Source organism: Mus musculus, chromosome 9, assembly GCF_000001635.26.
Source record: "Mus musculus strain C57BL/6J chromosome 9, GRCm38.p6 C57BL/6J".
NCBI lineage: Eukaryota > Metazoa > Chordata > Mammalia > Rodentia > Muridae > Mus > Mus musculus.
The window spans coordinates 108998623-109020777 of NC_000075.6; the positions used below are offsets into that span (position 1 = coordinate 108998623).

The 22155-nt window shown below is 50.2% G+C and overlaps 1 protein-coding gene across 12 annotated transcripts in view; it reads left to right on the forward strand.

Annotated features, from left to right (window-relative positions):
• Positions 1–22155, forward strand: part of Pfkfb4 (6-phosphofructo-2-kinase/fructose-2,6-biphosphatase 4) — a 43965-nt gene that overhangs the window by 10351 nt on the left and 11459 nt on the right. For 5 of the 12 annotated variants that reach the window (XM_006512135.3, XM_006512137.4, XM_006512133.2 and 2 more), the window contains exons 2-9: positions 237–353; positions 491–587; positions 6950–7016; positions 8662–8736; positions 9070–9126; positions 9727–9848; positions 11827–12034; positions 12536–12682. In XM_006512135.3, the coding sequence (XP_006512198.1) occupies positions 237–353; positions 491–587; positions 6950–7016; positions 8662–8736; positions 9070–9126; positions 9727–9848; positions 11827–12034; positions 12536–12682 (890 nt within the window). Of the gene's footprint in view, positions 1–219; positions 354–490; positions 588–6949; positions 7017–8661; positions 8737–9069; positions 9127–9689; positions 9849–10964; positions 12035–12535; positions 12683–22155 lie in introns of those variants that run through there. The other 7 variants (NR_153429.1, XM_006512134.3, XM_030244404.1 and 4 more) reach the window with 5 other exon arrangements.

Sequence of the window (22155 nt, forward strand, 5' to 3'; positions counted from 1 at the left end):
GGAAGCAGAGAGATGGATGAGCGCTGTTGCTCATCTTTCCTTGGTTTTTGTTTGCTTTCAGTCCAGGCCCCCTGCCCACATGCTGGCTGCCCACATTTAAGACAGGTTTTCCCTATCTCTGCTAACCTACTAGAAACTCCCTCATAGAAAAGCCCAGACACTTGTTTCCATGGTGACTGTAAATCCCACCAAGGTGACAATCCACATTAACTATCACAGTGCTGCTTGCCTTCCAGTCTGCATGACTAACTGTCCGACACTCATTGTCATGGTGGGCCTGCCAGCCCGGGGCAAGACCTACATTTCTAAGAAGCTGACGCGGTACCTCAACTGGATTGGCGTGCCTACTCGGGGTGAGGCTCCAAGGGGATCATGGGAGGACTGTGGAGGCAGGGAAAGAGAGAAGCCAGCCTGGGTGGTGGTCAGGACCCAGGGAAGAGTCCTGGGCAGGGATTGGTAGGGTTCCTGACCTGTCTCTCCTCCCCCCCAGAATTCAACGTTGGTCAGTATCGCCGGGACATAGTCAAGACGTACAAATCTTTTGAGTTTTTCCTCCCAGACAATGAAGAAGGCCTGAAAATCAGGAAGTAAGTGTGGTGAGGGTGGGGGAGGAGTGAGGGTGGGGCATTGCCCTAGAGAAGGCTTGGTTAAGTTACAACCCATTTGCTAAGAAGTTCCTCCTCTCTCAAACTCTGAATGCTCCTGAGCTGCAGTTACTCAGTGCAGTGACTGCCTGCTGGGGCTGGCTCGGTGCCGGGGCTGGCTCGATGCTGTGTGACAGGGCCTGGAACCTCAGAGCCGAGTCCTGCTGCCATCTCTGGAATGCTAGGATTAAAGTGTGTGCCACCATGCCCAGCTGTAGGTCTGGCTTCTTAACCTCTCAGGTTGTAGAGAGTTTGGCATATAATGGGTTTAGGGAGAAATTGTGTGTAGCCTCCTGATGGCTGTCCCTTCCCTGCCCCAGTGTTAAGGACCTTTGGTAAGGACATTCTATGGGAAGGAAGGGGCTTCAGGGAAAGGCGAGGCTTACCCAGGACGTGTCTGGGACCATCGCATGACATGGAGGTCCTGTTTGTCTACTCCAGGCTACCCTAGAAGATGCATATTATTATTTCTTTTCTGTCCCAAGATGGGCACTCTCACCAGTACTGGAGTATGTTTGTCCTATGCTTGGCATGTTCTTGGCATGTGCTTGGCATGTTCTTGGCATGTGCCAGCCAGGCCTTGGGTTTAGTCTAACATGGCTTGGATGCTGTGGAATGAGTAGTTGACACTCACGATCTCTGTCCCCCTCCCAATTAAGGCGTAATGTTTTGAAGAGTGATGAAATGTCCTTATTGGAAGGGCTGGTGGGATGCTCGTAGAGTTGTGTCCTGCTGGGCATGACTGTGCATACTTTTCATCCTATCACTTGGGAGACAGATGCAGACAGATCTCTCTGAGTTCAGGGACAGCCTGGTCTGTATAGTGAGTTCCAGATAGCCAGGGCTACATAGTGAGACCCGTCTCTAAATAACAACAGAAATAAGCCTTGTTCTATCTTCATGTCTGCTGCTGTGGTAAGACACTAGACAAAAGCATAAGAGAGAGCATAGGGGAGAAAGGTGGGTTTGGTTTACTGGTTCAGACTGCAGTCCACCGAGAGAGGTCAAGGCGGGACTCAGAAGCAGCTGGTCACACCCGCAGCTCAAAACAGAGAGGTGATAAGTGTGTGCCTGCCTGCCTGCCCAGCTTGCTCTTCACTCTTAAATACGGTTCAGGGACCAGGTCACCATAGGGTGTCACCCACATGGTCAAGGCAGGTTTTCCCACTTCAGTTAACCTAATAAAAAAAAAAGAAGAAGAAAAAAGAAATCAAAGGTTGGAGAGATGGCTCAGTGGATAAGAACACTGCTCTACCACAGGACCTAGGTTCAATTCCCAGCACCCACACAGCAGCTCATAACTGTCTGTAAGTCCAGTTCTAGGGGACCTGAAACCCTCACACAGACTTAAAATACAAACAAAACACTAGTGCACATAAAAATAAATATTTTTTTAAAATCCCTCATAGACATGCCCACAGGCCCACCTGATGCGGACAGTTTGTCATGGAGAGTTTTTCCAGGTGACTCTAAGGCTGTGTCAGCTTGACAGTCACTTACCACCACAAGCCCCTTGTCAGCTGTGGTGGCAGACTTGCCTCTGCATCTTGGTAGGACAGTAGTAGTGACTTTCTCAAATCAAGTCCAGCCTCGCAGTTCTGACCTGGAGCTGTGCACTAGGCTACTACCTATTCTCCCTATGGCCACCAGGGGGCAGGCGCACCCCACTGTGTACTTAAATCTGCTTCCTCTGCTCTTGAGTCATAGGGGTGAGACAGGGAAATCACCCAGAAGGGGTCTGACATTTAGGTAAGACTGGAGGCTAGGAGATGTATTGATGTTTGGATCTACTGCATGCTTGGTGGCTGATATCCGTTGTCCCCATTTTATAGGCAAGGAAACTGAGGCTCACAAAGTCCAAGAGTCTCATATACTCTGTACAGGTTTCTTCACATTTGAAGTAACTGTTGAGTTTGGAGGTCCGTGCCTACAGTGCCAGCAGTTAGGGGGTGAAGGCAGGAGGGTCAGGTTTAAGGTTAGCAATCCATTACATACTTCAAGGCCAGCTTGGGCAGCATGAGGCCATGTCTGAAAAGACCCAAAACCAATCAATTAAACAAAACAACAACAACAACAACTTCCCATCATCCACTCACCTAAATATCTCATGGCTAATAGGTCAACATCTCAGGTGCAAAATCTAAAGCATTGCCAAGGCGTAGGCCCCGTTTGCTCAGTGGTGGTGCCTTCCCAGGTGTGCATCTGAGCTTAGGATGGGTTAACACTGTTTGGGGCCATTCAGTCTGAATTAGAGGAGTAGCGTGTGGGGATGTAGTGTTTGTGGTGTCGGTATCCCCAGCTGCCAGCGGTTTCCCTGGGGCTCCTGAGAGGCCAGCATGTGGGGAGTAATTCAGATGAGAAACCCAGACAGAGAGGTGGGAGGAACTAACCCGAGGTCACCTGCAGGGACACAGGAGCCTCTGGCAGAGGATGGGACAGACAGTCCTGTTGTTTTTGTTCTACACCTAAAGCCTGAATCTAGCCACTGGGCCACAGGGCCAATTTCCACGGACCATCCCAGTTTTTCTTCTAAGGAGTTGGAAAAAAAAAAAGGACCAGAAGTAGTTTTTATTTTGCTCTGGCTTTTCCTTTGTTGTTGTTTGCAGTACCAGGGATTGAACCAGGGCCTTTTTGATAGATTGGCTTCACCTTCAGGCCAGGCAGAAGGAATTTTTGTTCTGTTTTGTTTTGAGATCGATGCCACACAGGAGCTCAGGCTGGCCTTGAACCTACTACATAGCCACGAATGACTTTGAACTTCCGACTCTCTTGTCTCCACCTTCCAAGCGCTGGGATTACAGGCATTTGCCACGGGGGTGGGGGCGGGGAGCACACCAGAAGTCTTAAAAATGGGAAGTCTGAGAAGGAGAAGAAAGGGGCGATTTTCTATCCGCACACCCACTGTCGAGGTCTCAAAAGCTACATAACATTCAAATATACAAAATCACGTAAGACAAAGGTGTAAACAAGTTTGTGCTGGCTCATATATGCATCTATACAGGCACATGTATGTACACACACCCCACCAGGCACATTCCTATCCTGTTTTCTTACCGTACATGAGCTCCCTGTGTATACCATGGACATATAACCTCATGCGTATACTTTATATGCACATATCTACATACACATGAGACTATATACCATATGCGCACATGGGCATGTTCACATACATGCACAACCCCTGAGCACATATGGCCACACTGTCTGTGAGAGTGTGTACGCACACGTGGGAATCTTCACTTGGGCTCATTTTTGAGGGTGTGATACTGAGTCGTACACACGTGCTCAGCCTTTGTTTACATCTGCACACCAAGCACACTTGGACCCTAAGACTCCCTTCAGGTTTGCCGACTTCCCAGGACTCACGGCTAAGGTCCACTACAGCAAACTGACAGAAAGGGAAGGCTCATGGCGTGAAGTCCACAGGAACCAGCATGGAAGCTGTCTCCTTGGAGTCCCACAGGATCTCTCAGTTCATCCAGCAAGAGTCCAGGGGGCTCTCACACACGCCGGCACACTTGCAAACCCATACATGGGTACAGTACATTCATGCCCACACAGAGACATGCAAGCACAAGTGTATGTGTACACTCATACATGAGTGTGCACGCAGGCCCCTAAGATGTTCTCCTGGCATTTTCTTTGAGGCCCTGGGATTCCTCCTCCACAGTAGATCCACAGTCAGAACAGCTGCCAAGCTTAGCCCAGAACATACTGACCTGCAGGCTGGTCGGAAAATGGGCCAGCAGTGCTCGTTTTCTAGACGCAGAATTCAGACATTTTGGCAAAACACTTTTTTAAAAAATGTTTTTTATCCTTTATTTTATATGTGTGAGTGTTGTGACTTCATGTGCTCTACATACATGCCTGGTGTCCTCTGAGGTCAGAAGAGAGTGCTGGATTCCCTCAACTGGAGTTATGGTGCTTGTGAGCGGCCATGTGGGTGCTGGAATTGAACCTGGGTCCTCTGAAAGAGCATCCAGTGCTCTTAACCACTAAGCCATCACTCTAGCCCCTTAAAAACATTTTTTTAAAGATTAAATTTTTCTTTCATTTTATTATTTTTGTGTGTTTCTTCTGCATGTGTGTATCTGCCTGCCATGCCCTCAAAAACCAGAAGAGGGAGCCAGAGTCCACAGAATTGGATGTGGGTGCTGGGTTTTGAACCTGGTTCTCTGGAACATTAGCCAGAACCATTCTGAACCATTGAGCCATTTCTCTATCCCCTTAAGATTTGCTTTAATGTCCGTCCATCTGTCCATCTGTCTGTCCTTCTGTCTGTCTATTTTTGTTTTTCAAGATAGGATTTCTCTGTGTAACAGCCATGGCTGTACTTTGTAGACCAATTCACAAAGATCCACCTTCCTCCTCTTCCCAAGTGCAGGGATTTAAGGCGTGTGCTGCCATCACTCCCTGGCTTTCTTTTAACTTTTAAATATCTTTGTGTGTGTGTGTGTGTGTGTGTGTGTGTGTGCGCGCGCGCGCGCGCCGTATACATACAAGTACTACAGAGATCTCTGGCATTAGAGTTGCTTAGTTTTGCACTGTCTGATGGGTGCTGGGGACTGAACTCATGTCCTCTAAAAGCTCCACAGTTGCCATGAACCACTGAGCTGTCTCTCTACAACTCCCAGAGGAAAGCTCTTTGCAGCTTTAATGGAAAACCCTACAGAGCACAGAGGATCACCAGGAGGCACGAGGGCACAGCTACCTAGTGACCTGGACCTGGCTCCACAATGACATCTATGCAGTATAGTCCTTTGACACTGACACTGACACGTGGGGGTGGGGGTGGGGGTGGGGGTGGGGTGCATGCACATCCTGAGATCACAGATGGGAGATCTAGCACTGGTCTATGACAGTAAGTGAGGCACAGGTGGGAGGGCTTGCCTGGAGTGGGCCATGCCCTGGGTTCCATCTCTAGCATTGCTTGTTTGAAAAGGGAGGATGTTGGGCTGGCGAGATGGCTCAGCGGCTAAGAGCACTGACTGCTCTTCTAAAGGTCCTGAGTTCAAATCCCAGCAACCACATGGTGGCTCACAACCACCCATGATGAGATCTGATGCCCTCTTCTGGTATATCAGAAGTCAACTAATAATAATAAATGAATCTTTGGGCTAGAGCAAGGACTGAGTGAGTGGGGCTGACCAGAGCGAGCAGAGGTTCTAAAAATTCAACCCCCGACAACCACATGAAGGCTCACAATCACCTCTACAGCTACCGTGTACTCACATACATAAAATAAATAAATAGTAAAAATCTTTTTTAAAAAAAAGAAAGAAAAGAAAAGGGAGAATGTCATAGATAGAAAGCAAACATACAGCACGTGGGAGGCAGAGGCAGGTGGAGCTCTGTGAGTTCAAGGCTAGCGTGGTCTATATAGCGAGCTCTAGGCCACCCGGTGCTATAGAGTGAGACCTCCCTCAAGCAAAACAAAGCAAAGGTAGCTTTGTCTCTCCAGACCTTTAGGAGAAGTGGGCTAAGTGGGGATGGCCTCCACGTGGCCGTCATTTTACAGCAAGCGAGGCATCTAAGTGTATCATTGCACCTGATCATCCGGGGTCAGAGCTGAGCGGGCACAGCGCTGTGCTAGAGGCAGAGAGGATGGTAGCCTGCTCCATTAGGGGGTGGTTTGTGGAGGTCTCTCTTCCAGGACATGTGCAGCCATGTGTCCTTCCTTGCTGCCCTCGGCCCCAGCACAGAGAATGTCTGATTGGAAAGCATTTATCCCGGGGTCAGAGAAATGAGAAATGTCTCCAAGGTTAAGAGCGTTTGCTGCTCTTACAGAGAACCTGGGTTCAAGTCCCAAGTCCCAGCATCCACATAGTGGTTCGTAGCCGCCTGTAACTCGAGTTCTGGGGGATCCAACACCCCCATCTGATCTCTGAGGGCACCAGGCACACACACACATGCGCGCGCACACACACACACACACACACACACACACACACACACACACACGATGTACATCATGCAGGCAAAACACACATATACACGAAATAAAATAAATAAACCAAACATAAATTAATTCATGAAAAGCACTTATCTTGGTAATCATAGACCACGCATGACATTTCAGAGTCGTGAACATGGCAGAGTGACAGCGGGTCCCCGATAAGATGACAAAGGAAAGTAGCGTTCAGAAAACCGACAGCCAGGGACACAGCAGATGAGAGCCACAAGCTGACAGATGAAAAAGGAGGAGACCGGAGGGCTGTCCCCTCCCCTGTCTGTCCCCTCCTCTGTCTGTGGTAGGGTTAAAGGTCCGATGCTAAGCTCACTCTGTGTTTTCTCTCCTGAAGGCAGTGTGCCTTAGCAGCCCTCAGTGATGTCCGGAAGTTCCTCAGTGAGGAGGGGGGACATGTGGCGGTAAGTGTGACACCCTAGAAACAGTCAAGAGTGAGACTTAGGATTCCCCTCACCCCACGCCCAGTTCACCATTTGCTTACCAGGCACCTGGAAGGGAAGTGAGTGGGATGGGTGTGCCCCTGCACGCCTGAGGGTGCTAGCCAGGGAAGAAGCATACAGAAGGAACTGTCTGGGCCTGCGTTTCCCCTGGACTTGAATCTACATTTAACGCCGCAGTTCTTCCTTCTAGAAGTTAGCACCAGCAGCAGCATACCTCAGTGTTCCACACATTAACTTCTGGATTAGGGAGCCCTGCCCATATCGGTTACCATTCCAGACCCTGGGGAGGGAATTCTACCAGGTTGCTGGATGATCCCTGCAGGCAGATGAAGTGTGGGTCCAGGGAGAGCTGGGGTAACCATGAGGAAGATCGCCCCTGGCCCGTGCATCTCATTCCTACCGATTTCCCTTTGGAGCCATGCCTCCTGGAGCTCTCAGACCCCAGTTCCAACTTGTATCTACTACCTGTGGCACGGCCATCACGGTCCTGGGAAAAGCACCTGTCCTGTAACCCAGGCCCCCTTCTCTCGGCTTTGCTGACCTGCTTGTGTTATTGAAGTGAGTCCCACAGATCCCATTCTTCAGTTAAGAGGCTGGAGGTGTAGCTCAGTGCTGGCCTAGCAGGCGCGGAGTCTGGGATTTGACCTCTAGCACGGAATAAACTGAGCATGGTTTTGCGTGCTTGTAGTTCCCGTTCTACGGAGGTAGAGGCAGGAGGATTGGAGCGTCCTTGGCTGTATAAGGAGCTGTAGGCCAGCCTGGGGTGCCTGAGAGCCCATGTCCAAACAACAGAATAGTGCTTGGGGAATACTTGGGGTGAGGCCTTGCCTAGCAGAAATGTCCTGATGTTTGTTTGGTCAGTTGGTTGGTTGATTTAAACAGCAACAACAACAAAACAAAAACAAACAGACAAAAAAACGTTTTTTCTGTTTGAATTTGGGTCTTCTGGCTTGACTACACATGCACACACACACACACACACACTAAATATAGTGAAAAATATATAAAAAAGAAAAAGAGGTGTTGTTAGGTGTGGTATCACATACTTGTAATCTCAGCACTTGAGAAACATAGGCAGGGGGATTGCTGCCTGTCTGAGGCCAGACTGTCCTACACAGTAAGTTCAAAGCCACCTGGACTGCATAGTGAGATCCTGTCTCCGTCCCTCACAAAAGAGGTTTAGCTTACAGTTGTGAGGCTAAAGGTTCTAGATTGGGCACTTCCCCACCCCCCAGCCTTTGTTAAGGGTCTAAATAGCATTGTGACAGGAGCCACTGAGGGAAAGATCACACTGGAGATAGAAAACCACGGAGCTGGGTAGGCCAGACTTGCATCTCTCTTGGGAGAACTTGGACATGAACCTTAGGAGAAAAACCACATCCAAATCGCAGTACTGGGCTTAGCTGGTTTTGCTAGATTTCTCTGGTCGCAGGTGAATCGAGCGGCTGCTGTGCGAGCACTGCTGAGCACATCTCTCTATGAGAGGCTGCAGGAGCCAGGTCAGACTCTGGCCTGGGCAGCATCCTGGCAGGAAGCCCGGGGCCCCAAGGGCGCCTGGGCTGCAGCCCTGGGCCAGAGTCCTGAACTCACCCCAGTTTGGTCCTAGGTTTTTGATGCAACCAATACGACCCGAGAGCGGAGAGCGATGATCTTTAACTTTGGAGAACAGAATGGCTACAAGGTGAGATCTTCTGGGCACCCTTTCTTAGCTGAGCTGTTGTGTATCTGGACCCTCGGAGACTCCGTTTGCAGCCTCCCAGTGTTCGTGAGCACTGGGCATCGAGTGGCTGAGGGATTTGAGAGGGAGGTGCAGTTTCCCTTCCTCCTGGAATTTGCTTTCTAGGGCTGTAGTGGGAGAGCCCGGGACACAGTGATACCTCATTTAGCTACATGACACTCCAGCTTGGTCAGCATGGCCGCGGGTGCAGGGGGACACTCAGGGAGGAAATGCAAGTCACTAACCGTGCCTGTGGTCTTGTCCCTGCCCTCCCTGCGTCTTCTGTCCTTGCTGTAGACCTTCTTTGTTGAATCTATCTGTGTGGATCCTGAGGTTGTTGCTGCCAACATCGTGGTAAGCAGTACATCTGACTTCCTTGGGATGATAACGAAGGAGACAGGTGCCGTTTGACAGTGAGGTTCCCGTCCCAGTTTGGGCTGGTTCTTGGCCTGACCTTCAGTGATCTTAAATTTTGTGGGACTGGGGAGGTGGATGAGCCTGGAGTCCTGAGGACCAGTTGTGTAGAGGGCTGTGTGCCTCATGGGCCTTCGTTCTTGCTCTTTTCCCGTTCCTTGCTCTGCGTTCCCCTCCCCCACAGCCCTGGCCAGCAGAAGGGTACCTCAGTCAGGGTGGGCTGGGTTTCTATTTAAGTGGGTTTTTTTCCCACTCCCTGTCTTAATCTGTACTCCTCATTTATCTCGAATGGCTGTATGGGTTTGAAAGATAATTCAGGAGAAAGAGCTGTAGGCTTCTCACTGAGACACAGGGTGAAAGGCTAACAGGCGGAGCATTCCTGATGGGAGCAGTCCCCAGCTAGGCTCTGGCCTCAGGCCCCCAGCCCTGGCCTGGCTTCTGGTCCCACCTCCCTGCCCCCTGCCTAGCTGTGCTCTTGCTTTCTGGCTCTGCCTGGATTCCAGCCCTGATGGCTTCTTGCTCTGTGCCTGACTCCGACAGCAAGTGAAGCTGGGCAGCCCTGACTATGTCAACCGGGACAGCGACGAAGCCACCGAAGACTTCATGAGGCGCATTGAATGCTATGAAAACTCATATGAGTCGCTGGATGAAGACCTGGACAGGTGGGTGAGAGAGCCCCGTGGCTGCAGCGGCACTGAGGGGGGTGGGGGGAGTCCACTTGGCCATCTCGGTGTGATTCCCTGTGGTGGCTCCGTGTGGTGGTCGCCTAAGGGTGATGGCCTCTCAGGGAAGCACTCCAGAAGGCCGGTGTGGTCTGACCACTTTTGTTTCTTTCCTTGAGGCAGAAGTTGTTGGCTAGAGGTGGCTTACAGAACACTCATTACCTCCTGTGGGACTTTCTCCTGTCTCACTATAAAATCAAACCTAATTTCTATGCAGGAGGCCTTCCCAAAAGGTGTTTGCAAACACTTCATACATTTCTTTCATTCTGCTGTTGGGGAGTGGACAGGAGCTAGCCAGATCTGCCTATGAGCAGCAGTCGATGGCCACTACTTGTCAGGTCCATCTGCCTCCCTCTGGGACAGAATGGCAAGCAGGAGTGCTGAGTGGCCAAGGACCTTCACTTCCAAAGTGGGTGCCCAGCTGAGGGTCTTGTGGCTGGCATCAGCAACATCTCCAGCCAACTGGCCAGATAATGAATGGTTTATTTAGGGTTTGGAACCCTGCTACAGTTACTGACTGTGCCATTGTGCTGCAAAAGAAACTGTAAATAAATGGCCATGGGTGTGTTCCACTAAAACTTGATAGAAAACAGCCTGTGGGCGGCATTTGCGTTGTTGGCAGTACTGTGCCTCTTGGCCTAAGTATAACCAGCAGCAGTGAATGAAGTAAATAGCACTGAGGCCATGGTGAAATCTTAGTCACCATAAACCATAATTATAGAAAGACGTGGGAGCGTGCATTGCACAGTGTTAAGTGAAAGGCTGGGTTATAAATATGTGTTTGGTGTTTATGATTACATAAGAATAGATAATGTATGATCATATATAATGTATAATATATGATCCAAGGAACACAGCAGCTGCTAGAGGGACGGCTTCCGGGTACTCATAGAATGGTGGTGCCTGTGTTGCCCGTGGGCTGACACATCTCCCCTCTGCTGGGCTCTGCAGCCAGACTGGAGCTGAGTGGCCCTTAGGCCTGTCCCTGTGTGGCCTTGTTATTCAACTCCCCCCCCCCCCCCCGCCTCCCCGGCATTGCTTCTTGTCACTCTGCAGGGCTACTGCACGAGAGCCTCACCCTGAACAGCCCCAGTTAGACCTGTCAGCAAACGTTGCTCCCGGGGTTATTGGTAGAGTAAAGGTAATAAGGGTACAGACAGGGAGAACTTGTATGAGAACATCCGGGAACTCTCAGCTGCTTCACCCCCCCGTTCCCAGCACTGCTAAGTCACTGCCTGTCCCCAGCATGGCCAAGTCACAGCCCGATCCCAGCACTGCTAAGTCACAGCCCAGCTTCAGCACTTGCTAAGTCATCCCTCCCCACCGCTGCCAACATATGTGCTCTCTAAGCAGAAGCATCGCCCAGGCGCAAAGTGGAGAGAGAGGCCAGCACTGTCTTCCTGTGCTTCTTGGCCACAGGATGCCTGAGGAGGAGGGGTAGTAGCTCCTTGGCGTATATGTGACCCTGACTGTGTGACTGGAGGCGAGGGTCTCTGGGGGAAAGAAAGCTGCCTAGGAACTTTGGGGAGTGCAGCGCTTGCCAGCGTCTGCCAGGTCAGCCGTAGGAACAGCTGTCTCTGGTTCAGCTTACGGAGCACAGAGGGTGACAGGAAGGGGTCTGGAAACACACACGCAGCAGTAAAATCCTGATATGACTTCACCGACCACTGTTCTAGCTGTCCCCTTTAGCACAATGAGTGTTGACCCCCCACCCCCACAGCACGTGTATGTGTGTCACTGAGGTGTGTCCCAGCTGCCTCACCCCCTGCCACTCTCACACCAGCTGCCGGTCCTGTGTGTTGTGATCCCAGATCCAGTGGGCAGAGTCGCAGGCTTTTCAGCTAGTTCCTGTGGCTGCCGGTGTGCTTCCAAGGGCCTGGCCACCCTCACAGGCGCTCTCTACCTTCTCTCTGGCAAGGGATCTGTCCTACATCAAGATCATGGACGTGGGCCAGAGCTATGTGGTGAACCGTGTTGCTGATCACATCCAGAGTCGCATCGTTTATTACCTCATGAACATCCATGTGACACCCCGCTCCATCTACCTCTGCCGGCATGGGGAGAGCGAGCTAAACCTCAAGGGCCGGATTGGTGGGGATCCTGGACTGTCCCCCCGGGGCCGGGAGGTCAGTGTGTGTGTGTGTGTGATGCACATGGGCATGCATCGGTGCATCGGTACCTTCAGGTAGAGGGATGGATATGTGAATATGTGTGTAGGGGCTGCTATAGCCAATGTGCAGTTGAGGCAGAGAGTCATTATCCGGTGTAGAACGTGGGAAAGGGGATGAGGTGCTGAGCAAACGCACATGAACATTCTCCAGGCAGAGGCCATTCCCCTTAGAGCAGCCCGAGCCCCAACTGAACAGCTATGGCCTTGACATGGTTCAGGGGGATATCGAGGACTCATAGAAGAGGTTACATGGCCTTGGGGCAGTTGATCAACAAATCTGGGGTTGCTCCTGGGGTCTGGGGAGAAGGCACAGAACTTGGATGTGTACACCATTGGGAAGTTAGTGTGACTTTTTAAAAACTAAACCCACTTCCTGGGTTTGGTCAGGACCCTGTGGGGCCTATGCTTGAGGCAGCCCAGGACCTGTGGGGCTGAGTGTGCTGTAAATGTGTTCCAGTTTTCCAAGCATCTGGCCCAGTTCATCAGTGACCAGAACATTAAGGATCTGAAGGTCTGGACGAGCCAGATGAAGAGGACGATCCAGACAGCCGAGGCGCTGAGCGTCCCTTATGAGCAGTGGAAGGTCCTCAACGAGATCGATGCGGTAACTACGGTCCCTTCCTCCCCTACCTGCCTCCTAGGCACTGTCCTCAGGGCCAGGGAGATCTGCCTGCCCTAATTTGTGCTCAGTATGGTCTGGAGAATAATGTAGGGTAGTCATACTTTTGAGCTTTTTTTGGGTTTTGTTTTTTTGTTTTTTGAGATAGGGTTTCTTTGTGTAGCCCTGGCTGTCCTGGAACTCACTATGTAGACCAGGCTGGACTGGAACTCAGAAATCCACCTGCCTCTGCCTCCCGAGTGCTGGGATTAAAGGCGTGCGCCACCACTGCCCAGCTCAGGTGAAGCTTCTTATGTGAAAGAATAAATATAGCAATCCAGGAGGGGTGGCACAAGAACACAAGAATATGACATTACCAGGTCAGGCATTCGGGACACCTGTGGGAACTGACTGGGGAAGTTGAGGCCGATGCTGTTCATTGAGCTTGCTCTGTGAGTGAGCTTCCCACGGCCAGCCGGATGTTGGACTTTTCTTTCCCACGGTGGACATTTTTTATACTGTTAAGGGATCTGTTTAAGTACAACGTAACTCAAGCTCCAGGTCAGTGCAGATGACAAAAGTTTATTGTAACTAAGCTGCTACTGATCGATCAGGGCTACAGAACAGAGACTCCAACAAGCCAGAATGTTACAGAATATTGAAGCTTGCAACATCTATGCCAAGTTATTGCCAACCAGGGTAGGTTCCTGGGCCTGGGAACATGTACTTAGTTTAACCTGCCAGCAAAATGGAGAAGTTGTCCTTGAGATGTCAGGACTATGACAACTGTCTCCTTAACACAGAAGCTGTTCAGCTATTAGAAAGGCCCTAGCTCCCCTAGGGCCTGGAACCCTGAACTGTGGTTAAATGGAGTCTGGAAACATATCAGCAGGATTTAGAACGAGTTTCTCTTGCTTGCTCCCCAAATATCACAGGATTAACAACAGTGACTTCTTGGCCTCTCTTGGCTGGAGAGATGGTTCAGCCCTTCCAAAGTTCAGATCCTAGCTCACAACTACGGATAACTCTAGTTCCACCAAACTTGACACTCACACACACACACAAATAGAGATTTAAAAAATTATTTTTTTAAACTACTCTTTAAGAAAGACCTGGGTTCGATTCCCATTCCCCATATGGAGACTCACAACCATCTGTGACTCCAGAGCTAGGAGATCTGACGCCCTCTTCTGGCCTCTGTGGGCACCAGACATGTACTTGGTTCACAGACATATATGCAGGTAAAATATCCATACACAACAGAAAGTAACATGAGTTAGAAATGGGTGACCTTCAAGCTATTCTCAAGGACACAGTGTTTTCACCCTGGGGCTCGAGTGCTGAGTAAGGGGCAGGCCACCCACAGACCATGGAGGACACTTGAAGATAGACTTGCTGAAAGGAGGGGGCGGGGGGGGGGGTGGGGGGAGCCTGACTCCACAGCCAGCTTCTCAGTGACCTCAAACCGCACGTGGCAGTTTACCGGCCTGTTATGGTTTCTCTCACTGTTCCTTAGCCCCCACACTCTCCTCTCTTGCGTTTAAACTATCTAGGCTTTTCTTTTCCTTTCTTTTCTCTCCCTCTCTTTTTGACAGTACTGAAGACCAGACTTCATGCTTGTCAGGCAAGCTTGCTGCCAGCTGTGCTGTGTCCCTGGTCCCACAGGTACACTCTCTGGACCAACAAATTTTAATTTGATGCTATGACAAAAATTCTAATATCCGATCTTTCATCAGCTAATTAATGTAAACATCTGCCCCTATTTTTCCTGTGGATCTATTTCCTTTTTATATTACATTCATATATGACATGTATATCTGTTTACATACCAGTATCATGTTGATGTGGTTAAAGAAGTTCTCACTTGTTATTAGTCATCAGATCTATCTGTCTGTCTGTCTATTGATCAGTCATGTTTTGTTTTGGGAGCATAGCTCTCCCTCTGTGGCTCAGTCTAACTTGGAACTCATTATACACAGCTCCACTGTCCTTGGACTGTGGCTCTTTTCCTGTCTCAGCCTTCTGAGTGGCAGGATCTCGGGCATGGGCCATCACCCAGCTCCTCTCTTTCTTAGAACCTTATTTGTGGTCTTTTTCTTTGTGTCTCCTCAAATTGGATTATCGCCTTTTTGTTGCTGACTTATAGGGGGCATTAATATATTCTGGATCCAGTGCATACCTGGTACCCTTTCAGCAAGCGTCGGGCATGTCAGAGAATTGCTTTGCTTTTGTTGGGCAGCTAGTGATGGGTAACCTTTGGGTAGTCGTGGGCTCACTGTCTACTGAGTTGTTGATTGAAAAAGCTGGTTTTCAGTGCCAGAAGCAGAAGTCTTTAATGGATGCAAATCTCAGAATAATTACCCTACACAACATTGAACAATTTTGTTGGGTGATGTGAGGGATGGGCTGTAGGAGAGAAACAGGCGCTCACAGTGAGGTAATGAAAGCTGGAACCTCTGTCAGTGGGAGAGGAAGGGAAGGTGGATTTGTCCGTTTCATTACTTATCCACCCTTTTCCAGGAACTAGGACCAGGTTCTGAGGACCAGGGCCCTGGTGGAGACACATGGAGTCAAAAGGACAGTGGTGTTCAGGCTATCGCCATGTTTCCAGCCACTGGGCTGGGCTCTGGGCAGAGGAGATGAGTCACCTAAGGACAGGAACTGTGCCCACCTTGTTCACCACATGGTGGCTGCTCAGTAGACATGTGCTGAGTAAGAGGGAAAAGTCCTGACAGGTGTTCAGGAGTGGATGCCCAGATACGGCCTGATCTCTAAGGAGAAGGCAGAGCTTGGGCAGCCTGCACAGGTGAGGTTCTGGAGCTTGTCGAATGGGTGCCGCGGCAGATGGGGAAGCGGGGCCAGAGTCCAAACCCTGGGGAGCCCCAGCATCAAAGGGTCCAGTGGGTGGCTTTAGATGTCCTCCGATAAGGTGGAAGAGAAAGCTGGAAGTCAAGGCACGGAAGGAGGCTGTAGTCAGAGGGGCACAGTGGCTTCAGGGTAGGAACTGAGGCCAGGGTCCAAATTGACCATTGGGATGTCACCAATGGTCCAGGATGTCATCCACTGGCCCCTCGGGACCTTTATCTAGTAGTTTTCGGTTTATCTCTTGAAGTTTCTAAGGCCCTAGTCTTTGTAATGAGAATGACCTGGCCCTAGTTCCCGACCTTGGCCTAGTGTTTCTTGTATCTGCTCTGGCAGACACAGGATGGGTAGATAGGTGTCCTTGTTTTGTTAATTGAAAAGCCCTATCAAGCTTCTGTCCTCCAGGGTGGTGACAACACTGGGCTGATCCCATCCCTGGCTGGTTTTAAAGGTTATTGTAGAGAATTTATCTATGACAGTAAAGAATATTATCCCAGGTGGTGGTGCATACCCTTAATCTTAGCACTCTGGAGACAGATGTAGGTTGATCCAGTAAGTTCCAAGCTAGCCTGGGCTATATAGGGAGACCCTCTGTAAAAAATAAAAGCAGGGGTTGGAGAGATGGTTCATCAGTCAGGAGCACTGGCTGTTCTTCCAGAGGACCTGGGTTCAATTCCCAACACTCTTGTCTGTAACTCCAGTTCCAGGGGATCCGACATCCTCATATAGGCATATGTATAGGCAAAACATTGATGCACATAAAATAAATAAATGTGGTGGTGCTTGCCTTTAATCCTAGCACCCAGGAGGCAGAGGTTCTAGGCCAGCTAAAGTTATACTATGAACCTATCTGAAAAATTAATTAATTAGAATTAAAAGAAGAGAAAGCGAGGGTCATTAACTATCCAGTCCATGTTCACAGTGTACTAATTGTCTTATAAGTTTTTTTCATAGTTGTTTTGTTTAAATCAGAATAAAACCAGAAATTCTATTCTTTGCAGCAACTTGAATGAGCCTGGGGGACATTAAATTACGTGAGATAGGCGGGCACAGAAGGACAAATGCTGCTGTCTCTCACTGGTGTGTGGCAAGGAGAGGGATGGAGAATACCAGAGGCCGGGGTGGGGTGTCCTGAATCTGAACAGGCAAGGTGCAGACGCCCAAGTCCTCTGATACTCGAATAGGGATTCAGTGGATTTTCCATCTTTTCTGAGATGAGGGCTGGATAGAGCTCTGTATTCTCTTTTGCATTTTTAAGAGTTCTTACTTGCATTCATATGCACTAATGTGCCTGTGTAAGTGTCTGCCATCCGTGTGCTCTTACCTGGCCATGGAGAAGAAAGCCTTACAAAGCACCCTCACACACTTAGTCCCTCCGACAGCACAGATTAATGACCTCGCTGCTGCTGAGGCTGGGTGTGGCTGGGCTCTCCGCCCAGTTTATCAGTGTGCAATTACATGTCAGCCAGGAAGTCTGTCTCTTCTAAGGCTTGGGGTCTCCTTCGAACCCATGCTTGTTATCAGGGTTCGTCTCCTTATGGCTATGGGAGTAAGCCTACTGACCTCGCTGCCACATCCCAGGATCTGAGCTCCTGCAGGCCACACATGCAGGCCAGTCGCAGTTCTTCAAAGTCAGTAAGAAAGAACCTCTGTCTCTTTATTTACTAAAATGGAAATTTACAATACAGTGTGACCTGGTGACAGCTTGTCACCTTTGCTGTGATCTGTTGGCTTAGAAACAGGCCTCTGATCCTGCCTGTAAGGACCTCAGGGAGAAGGCCTGAGGGACACCAGACAGACTGTGGGATTCTGCCATTAAGCTCTGACTATGTCTCTGTTCTCACATTCTGTCCCTCTCCCCCCCCCCCCGCCCCCCCGCCCCCCTTCAGGCACCGTTTCCCTCACACCGTCCAGTTGTGTAGGCAGTGGGAGGAAGCAGTTGCAGCTTCAATTGAAGCGCATTTGCTCTGGGTTACTGTTCATGACTACGAGGTACAGGCCAGGTGCTAGCTTACTGTTGCCTCCTCATTTTCTGTGTGGCTGAACTTTTCATAAGAAAAGTTTGTATGTATAATTGATCAATTTCAGCTTCTGTAATTATATCCTTTCAATTCCCTGCATCCTTAGGGTTTTTCTTGTTTGTTTGTGAACTTGGTCATCATAAATAGTTGAGTGGTCTTAGACTGTAATCATGATTATTTTTCTCAAATTTCTTTTTTGCTTTCTATATTTTACTGTTTGCTGTATATATTTCTATTTTTTAATATTTATTTTTATTTTGTGTATGTGAATACACTGTAGCTATCTTCAGACACACCAGAAGAGGGCATCGGATCCCATTACAGATGGTTGTGAGCCACCATATGGTTTCTGGGAATTGAACTCAGGACCTCTGGAAGGGCACTCAGTGCTCTTAACCACTGAGCCATCTCTCCAGCCCGATATTTTTTTTAAATATATATTTATTATTATAAATAAGTACACTGTAGCGGTCTTTAGACACACTAGAAGAGGGCATCAGATCTCATTACGAGTGCTTGTGAGCCCCCATGTGGTTGCTGGGATTTGAACTCAGGACCTTCTGAAGAGCAGTCAGTGCTCTTACCCACTAAGCCATCTCTCCAGCCCTATATATTTTTTTAAAATATAAAATAATGTGAGTCTTATAGCTTGTGGGTTGGGGACAGCTTAGTTAGCACAGAGCCCTGGGTGGATGTTCTAGAAGTTCATAAACCAGTCTCGGGGGTATGTGCCTTTAATCTCTGTACTTAGGAGGGTGAAGACAAGAAGAGTGGAAGTTCAAGGTACTATTGGCTTGAGGCCATCTTGGGCTACCTGAGACCCTGGACTAAAAAGAAAACTTTGTAATAAGAATTTGTGGTCCATAAAAAGAAACAGATTCTTGTTTCTACTTGTTGGTGGAGTTTTAGGGCAAAGGCCAATGGCTCTAGGAGTCTCAACAGAATTTGTTTCCTTGCCCACTCTAATATGGTGTTGAGAGATAAGGTGAGAAGAAGAGAGGAGATACAGTCAGTCTGAGGCTGTAGAGATGGGCAGCTACAGGTCCGCTGACCCCTAAGTCCATCTTCAAGGGACTGAGAGGAACTCCGAGATTTTGTATAAAGGGGAAGCAAAGAAGGGAAGAGTTTGGGGTTTGTGTAGTTTCCGAGGCAGGAAGTCTTGTGTGGTCAGCAGTGGGCTGGTCACCGTCTCCTCTCTAGTTCTGCAAGAGATTCAGGAGAAGCACCCGAGAGGAGCAGCCTGGTTCTAAGAGATAATTATGCAGTTGCAGGGCGCACCTCGGCAGCCTGGGTCGCCGGCTGCTCTCATGGTGCGAGTGATCTCACTGTGGGATGGTCTGTTTGCAAAGCTCACTCTTCTGCTGCAGCTGTTACCTTGTCAGGAGGATGTCTTGTCGCCTCTGGAATTCAAAGTAAGAGGAAAGGGGCAGAAGAGCGGAGGGAAAACATCAAAGAAGCAAAACAGGGCCACAGAGTTAGCTAGGCTGACAATCGTCCAGGGGAGGATAGAGGGACTGCTCGTGAAGAAACGGAAGTCATGGGGCATATTGTGTGGGGATGATCCCCCAACAGCAGGGACCGTGACTCTTGCTGTCACTGTCCAGAAGAGAGAAGGAGGAGAGGCCACCCTGTGAGATGGGATGGTCCCAATGAAGACCCATCCTGGAGTGACCAGCTCATGTCCCTTGCTGTGGCTTCATCCTTCATGGCCTTATAGGTCCCGTCCAGGGTGGTCAGCTTCCTGCAGTGAGAGCGCTAGGGAAGGGAAGAGGGATCCGGAGGTGCAGATAAGACAGCCTAGCATGACATATCCACCCTACCCCTACGACAGGGTTTCTCTGTGTAGCCCCGGCTGTCTTGGAATTCTCTAGGTAGACTTAAGAGGCAGAGGCAGGCAGATCTCTGTGAGTTCAAGGCCAGACTGGTCTACAGAGTGAGTTCCAGGCCAACCAGGGCTACACACAGAGAAGCCCTATCTAAAATAATAACCTTATAAATAATAATAATAATAATAATAAGCCTGTTACATGCTGTTTGGGTGCCCTGTTGCATGTTTGTTTGAGAAGCTTCTCCCCTTCTCTGAACGCTTTCGGAATTCTCACTGATGGTGGTTTTCAGCATTTAATTATGGTTTTTCCTTATATGGACTTGGTTGTGATTTATCTTGCTTGCCGGTCACTGCTGCATGACAAAACTTTTCCTGGGAAGACACTACACACACACACACACACACACACACACACCACACACCACACACCACACACCACACACCTAATAATTCCTGGGAACCATGTGTAAATTCCATGGACTGTGAGAATTTAGTTTCCAGGTAGAATTCAGGTGGCTAACCAACTGATGTAAGCAGTGGTATTATATTTGGTTATCCGATTAGGTCTGGAATTGTCCTAAGCGTCTTTCCAGAGTAGAGACATGAGATTTTTGATTTGAGGGTTTGTAACTAGGAAATTTGAAAACTTTTCTTTTGTTTGTTTGTTTTAGATAACACATAGCTTACTTGCTACGGGGCTTGGTCTGACCTAGAACTTGTAGGCTGGGTTTATAGACATATACCTGGGTCTTAAAAATATTTTGTTTTCTGTTTGCTCAAATATATTTTCTGCAACACCTTTTCCCATCCTGGAACCTAGTAATGTTAGACTGCTCGGCATTATCCTACCACTTACCTAACTTCAAGGGCTTGTTGTTGTTTTTGTTTTTATTTTTGTTTCTGTTTGAGACATGGTCTCTCTATGTAGTTCCAGCTGGCTGGAACTCTCTATGACATACATAGACCAGGTGGCCTGGAATTTACAGAGATCTGCCTGTCTCTGCCTCCCAAGTGCAAGGATTAAAGGTGTGTGCCACCACTGCCTGGCATTAGTTTTTTTGTTTTTGTTTTTTAGTTTTTTGAGACAGAGTTTCTCTGTGTATCCCTGGCTGTCCTGGAACTCACTCTATAGACCAGGCTGGCCTTTAACTCAGAAATCCACCTGCCTCTGCCTCTGCCTCTGCCTCTGCCTCTGCCTCTGCCTCTGCCTCTGCCTCTGCCTCTGCCTCTGCCTCTGCCTCTCTGCCTCTCTGCCTCTCTGCCTCTCTGCCTCTGCCTCTCTGCCTTTCTGCCTCTCTGCCTCTCTGCCTCTCTGCCTCTCTGCCTCTGCCTCTCTGCCTCTGCCTCTCTGCCTCTGCCTCTCTGCCTCTCTGCCTCTCTGCCTCTCTGCCTCTGCCTCTCTGCCTCTGCCTCTCTGCCTCTGCCTCTCTGCCTCTCTGCCTCTCTGCCTCTCTGCCTCTCTGCCTCTGCCTCTCTGCCTCTGCCTCTCTGCCTCTGCCTCTCTGCCTTTGCCTCTCTGCCTCTGCCTCCCTGCCTCTCTGCCTCTGCCTCTCTGCCTCTCTGCCTCTGCCTCTCTGCCTCTGCCCCTCTGCCTCTCTGCCTCTGCCCCTCTGCCTCTCTGCCTCTGCCTCTCTGCCTCTCTGCCTCTCTCTGCCTCTCTGCCTCTCTCTGCCTCTCTGCCTCTCTCTGCCTCTGCCTCTGCCTCTCTGCCTCTGCCTCTCTGCCTCTGCCTCTCTGCCTCTGCCCCTCTGCCTCTCTGCCTCTCTGCCTCTCTGCCTCTGCCTCTCTGCCTCTCTGCCTCTCTGCCTCTGCCTCTCTGCCTCTCTGCCTCTCTGCCTCTGCCTCTCTGCCTCTGCCTCTGCCTCTCTGCCTCTCTGCCTCTGCCTCTCTGCCTCTCTCTGTTCTCTGCCTCTGCCTCTCTGCCTCTCTGCCTCTCTCTGCCTCTCTCTGCCTCTGCCTCTCTGCCTCTGCCTCTCTGCCTCTGCCTCTGCCTCTCTGCCTCTCTGCCTCTCTGCCTCTGCCTCTCTGCCTCTCTGCCTCTGCCTCTCTGCCTCTCTGCCTCTCTGCCTCTCTGCCTCTGCCTCTCTGCCTCTGCCTCTGCCTCTCTGCCTCTCTGCCTCTGCCTCTCTGCCTCTGCCTCTCTGCCTCTGCCTCTGCCTCTCTGCCTCTCTGCCTCTCTGCCTCTGCCTCTCTGCCTCTCTGCCTCTCTGCCTCTGCCTCTCTGCCTCTGCCTCTCTGCCTCTCTGCCTCTGCCTCTCTGCCTCTCTCTCTCTGCCTCTCTCCTCTCTGCCTCTGCCTCTCTGCCTCTGCCTCTGCCTCTCTGCCTCTGCCTCTGCCTGTCTGCCCTCTGCCTCTGCCTGTCTGCCCTTCTCTGCCTCTGCCTCTCTGCCTCTGCCTCTCTGCCTCTCTGCCTCTGCCTCTCTGCCTCTGCCTCCGCCTCTCTCTGCCTCTGCCTCTCTGCCTCTGCCTCTCTGCCTCTCTGCCTCTGTCTGCCTCTCTCTGCCTCTGCCTCTCTGCCTCTGCCTCTCTGCCTCTGCCTCTCTGCCTCTCTGCCTCTGCCTCTGCCTCTCTGCCTCTGCCTCTCTGCCTCTCTGCCTCTCTGCCTCTGCCTCTCTGCCTCTCTGCCTCTCTGCCTCTCTGCCTCTGCCTCTGCGCCTCTGCCTCTCTGCCTCTGCGCCTCTGCCTCTCTGCCTCTCTGCCTCTCTGCCTCTCTGCCTCTCTGCCTCTGCCTCTGCCTCTCTGCCTCTGCCTCTGCCTCTGCCTCTGCC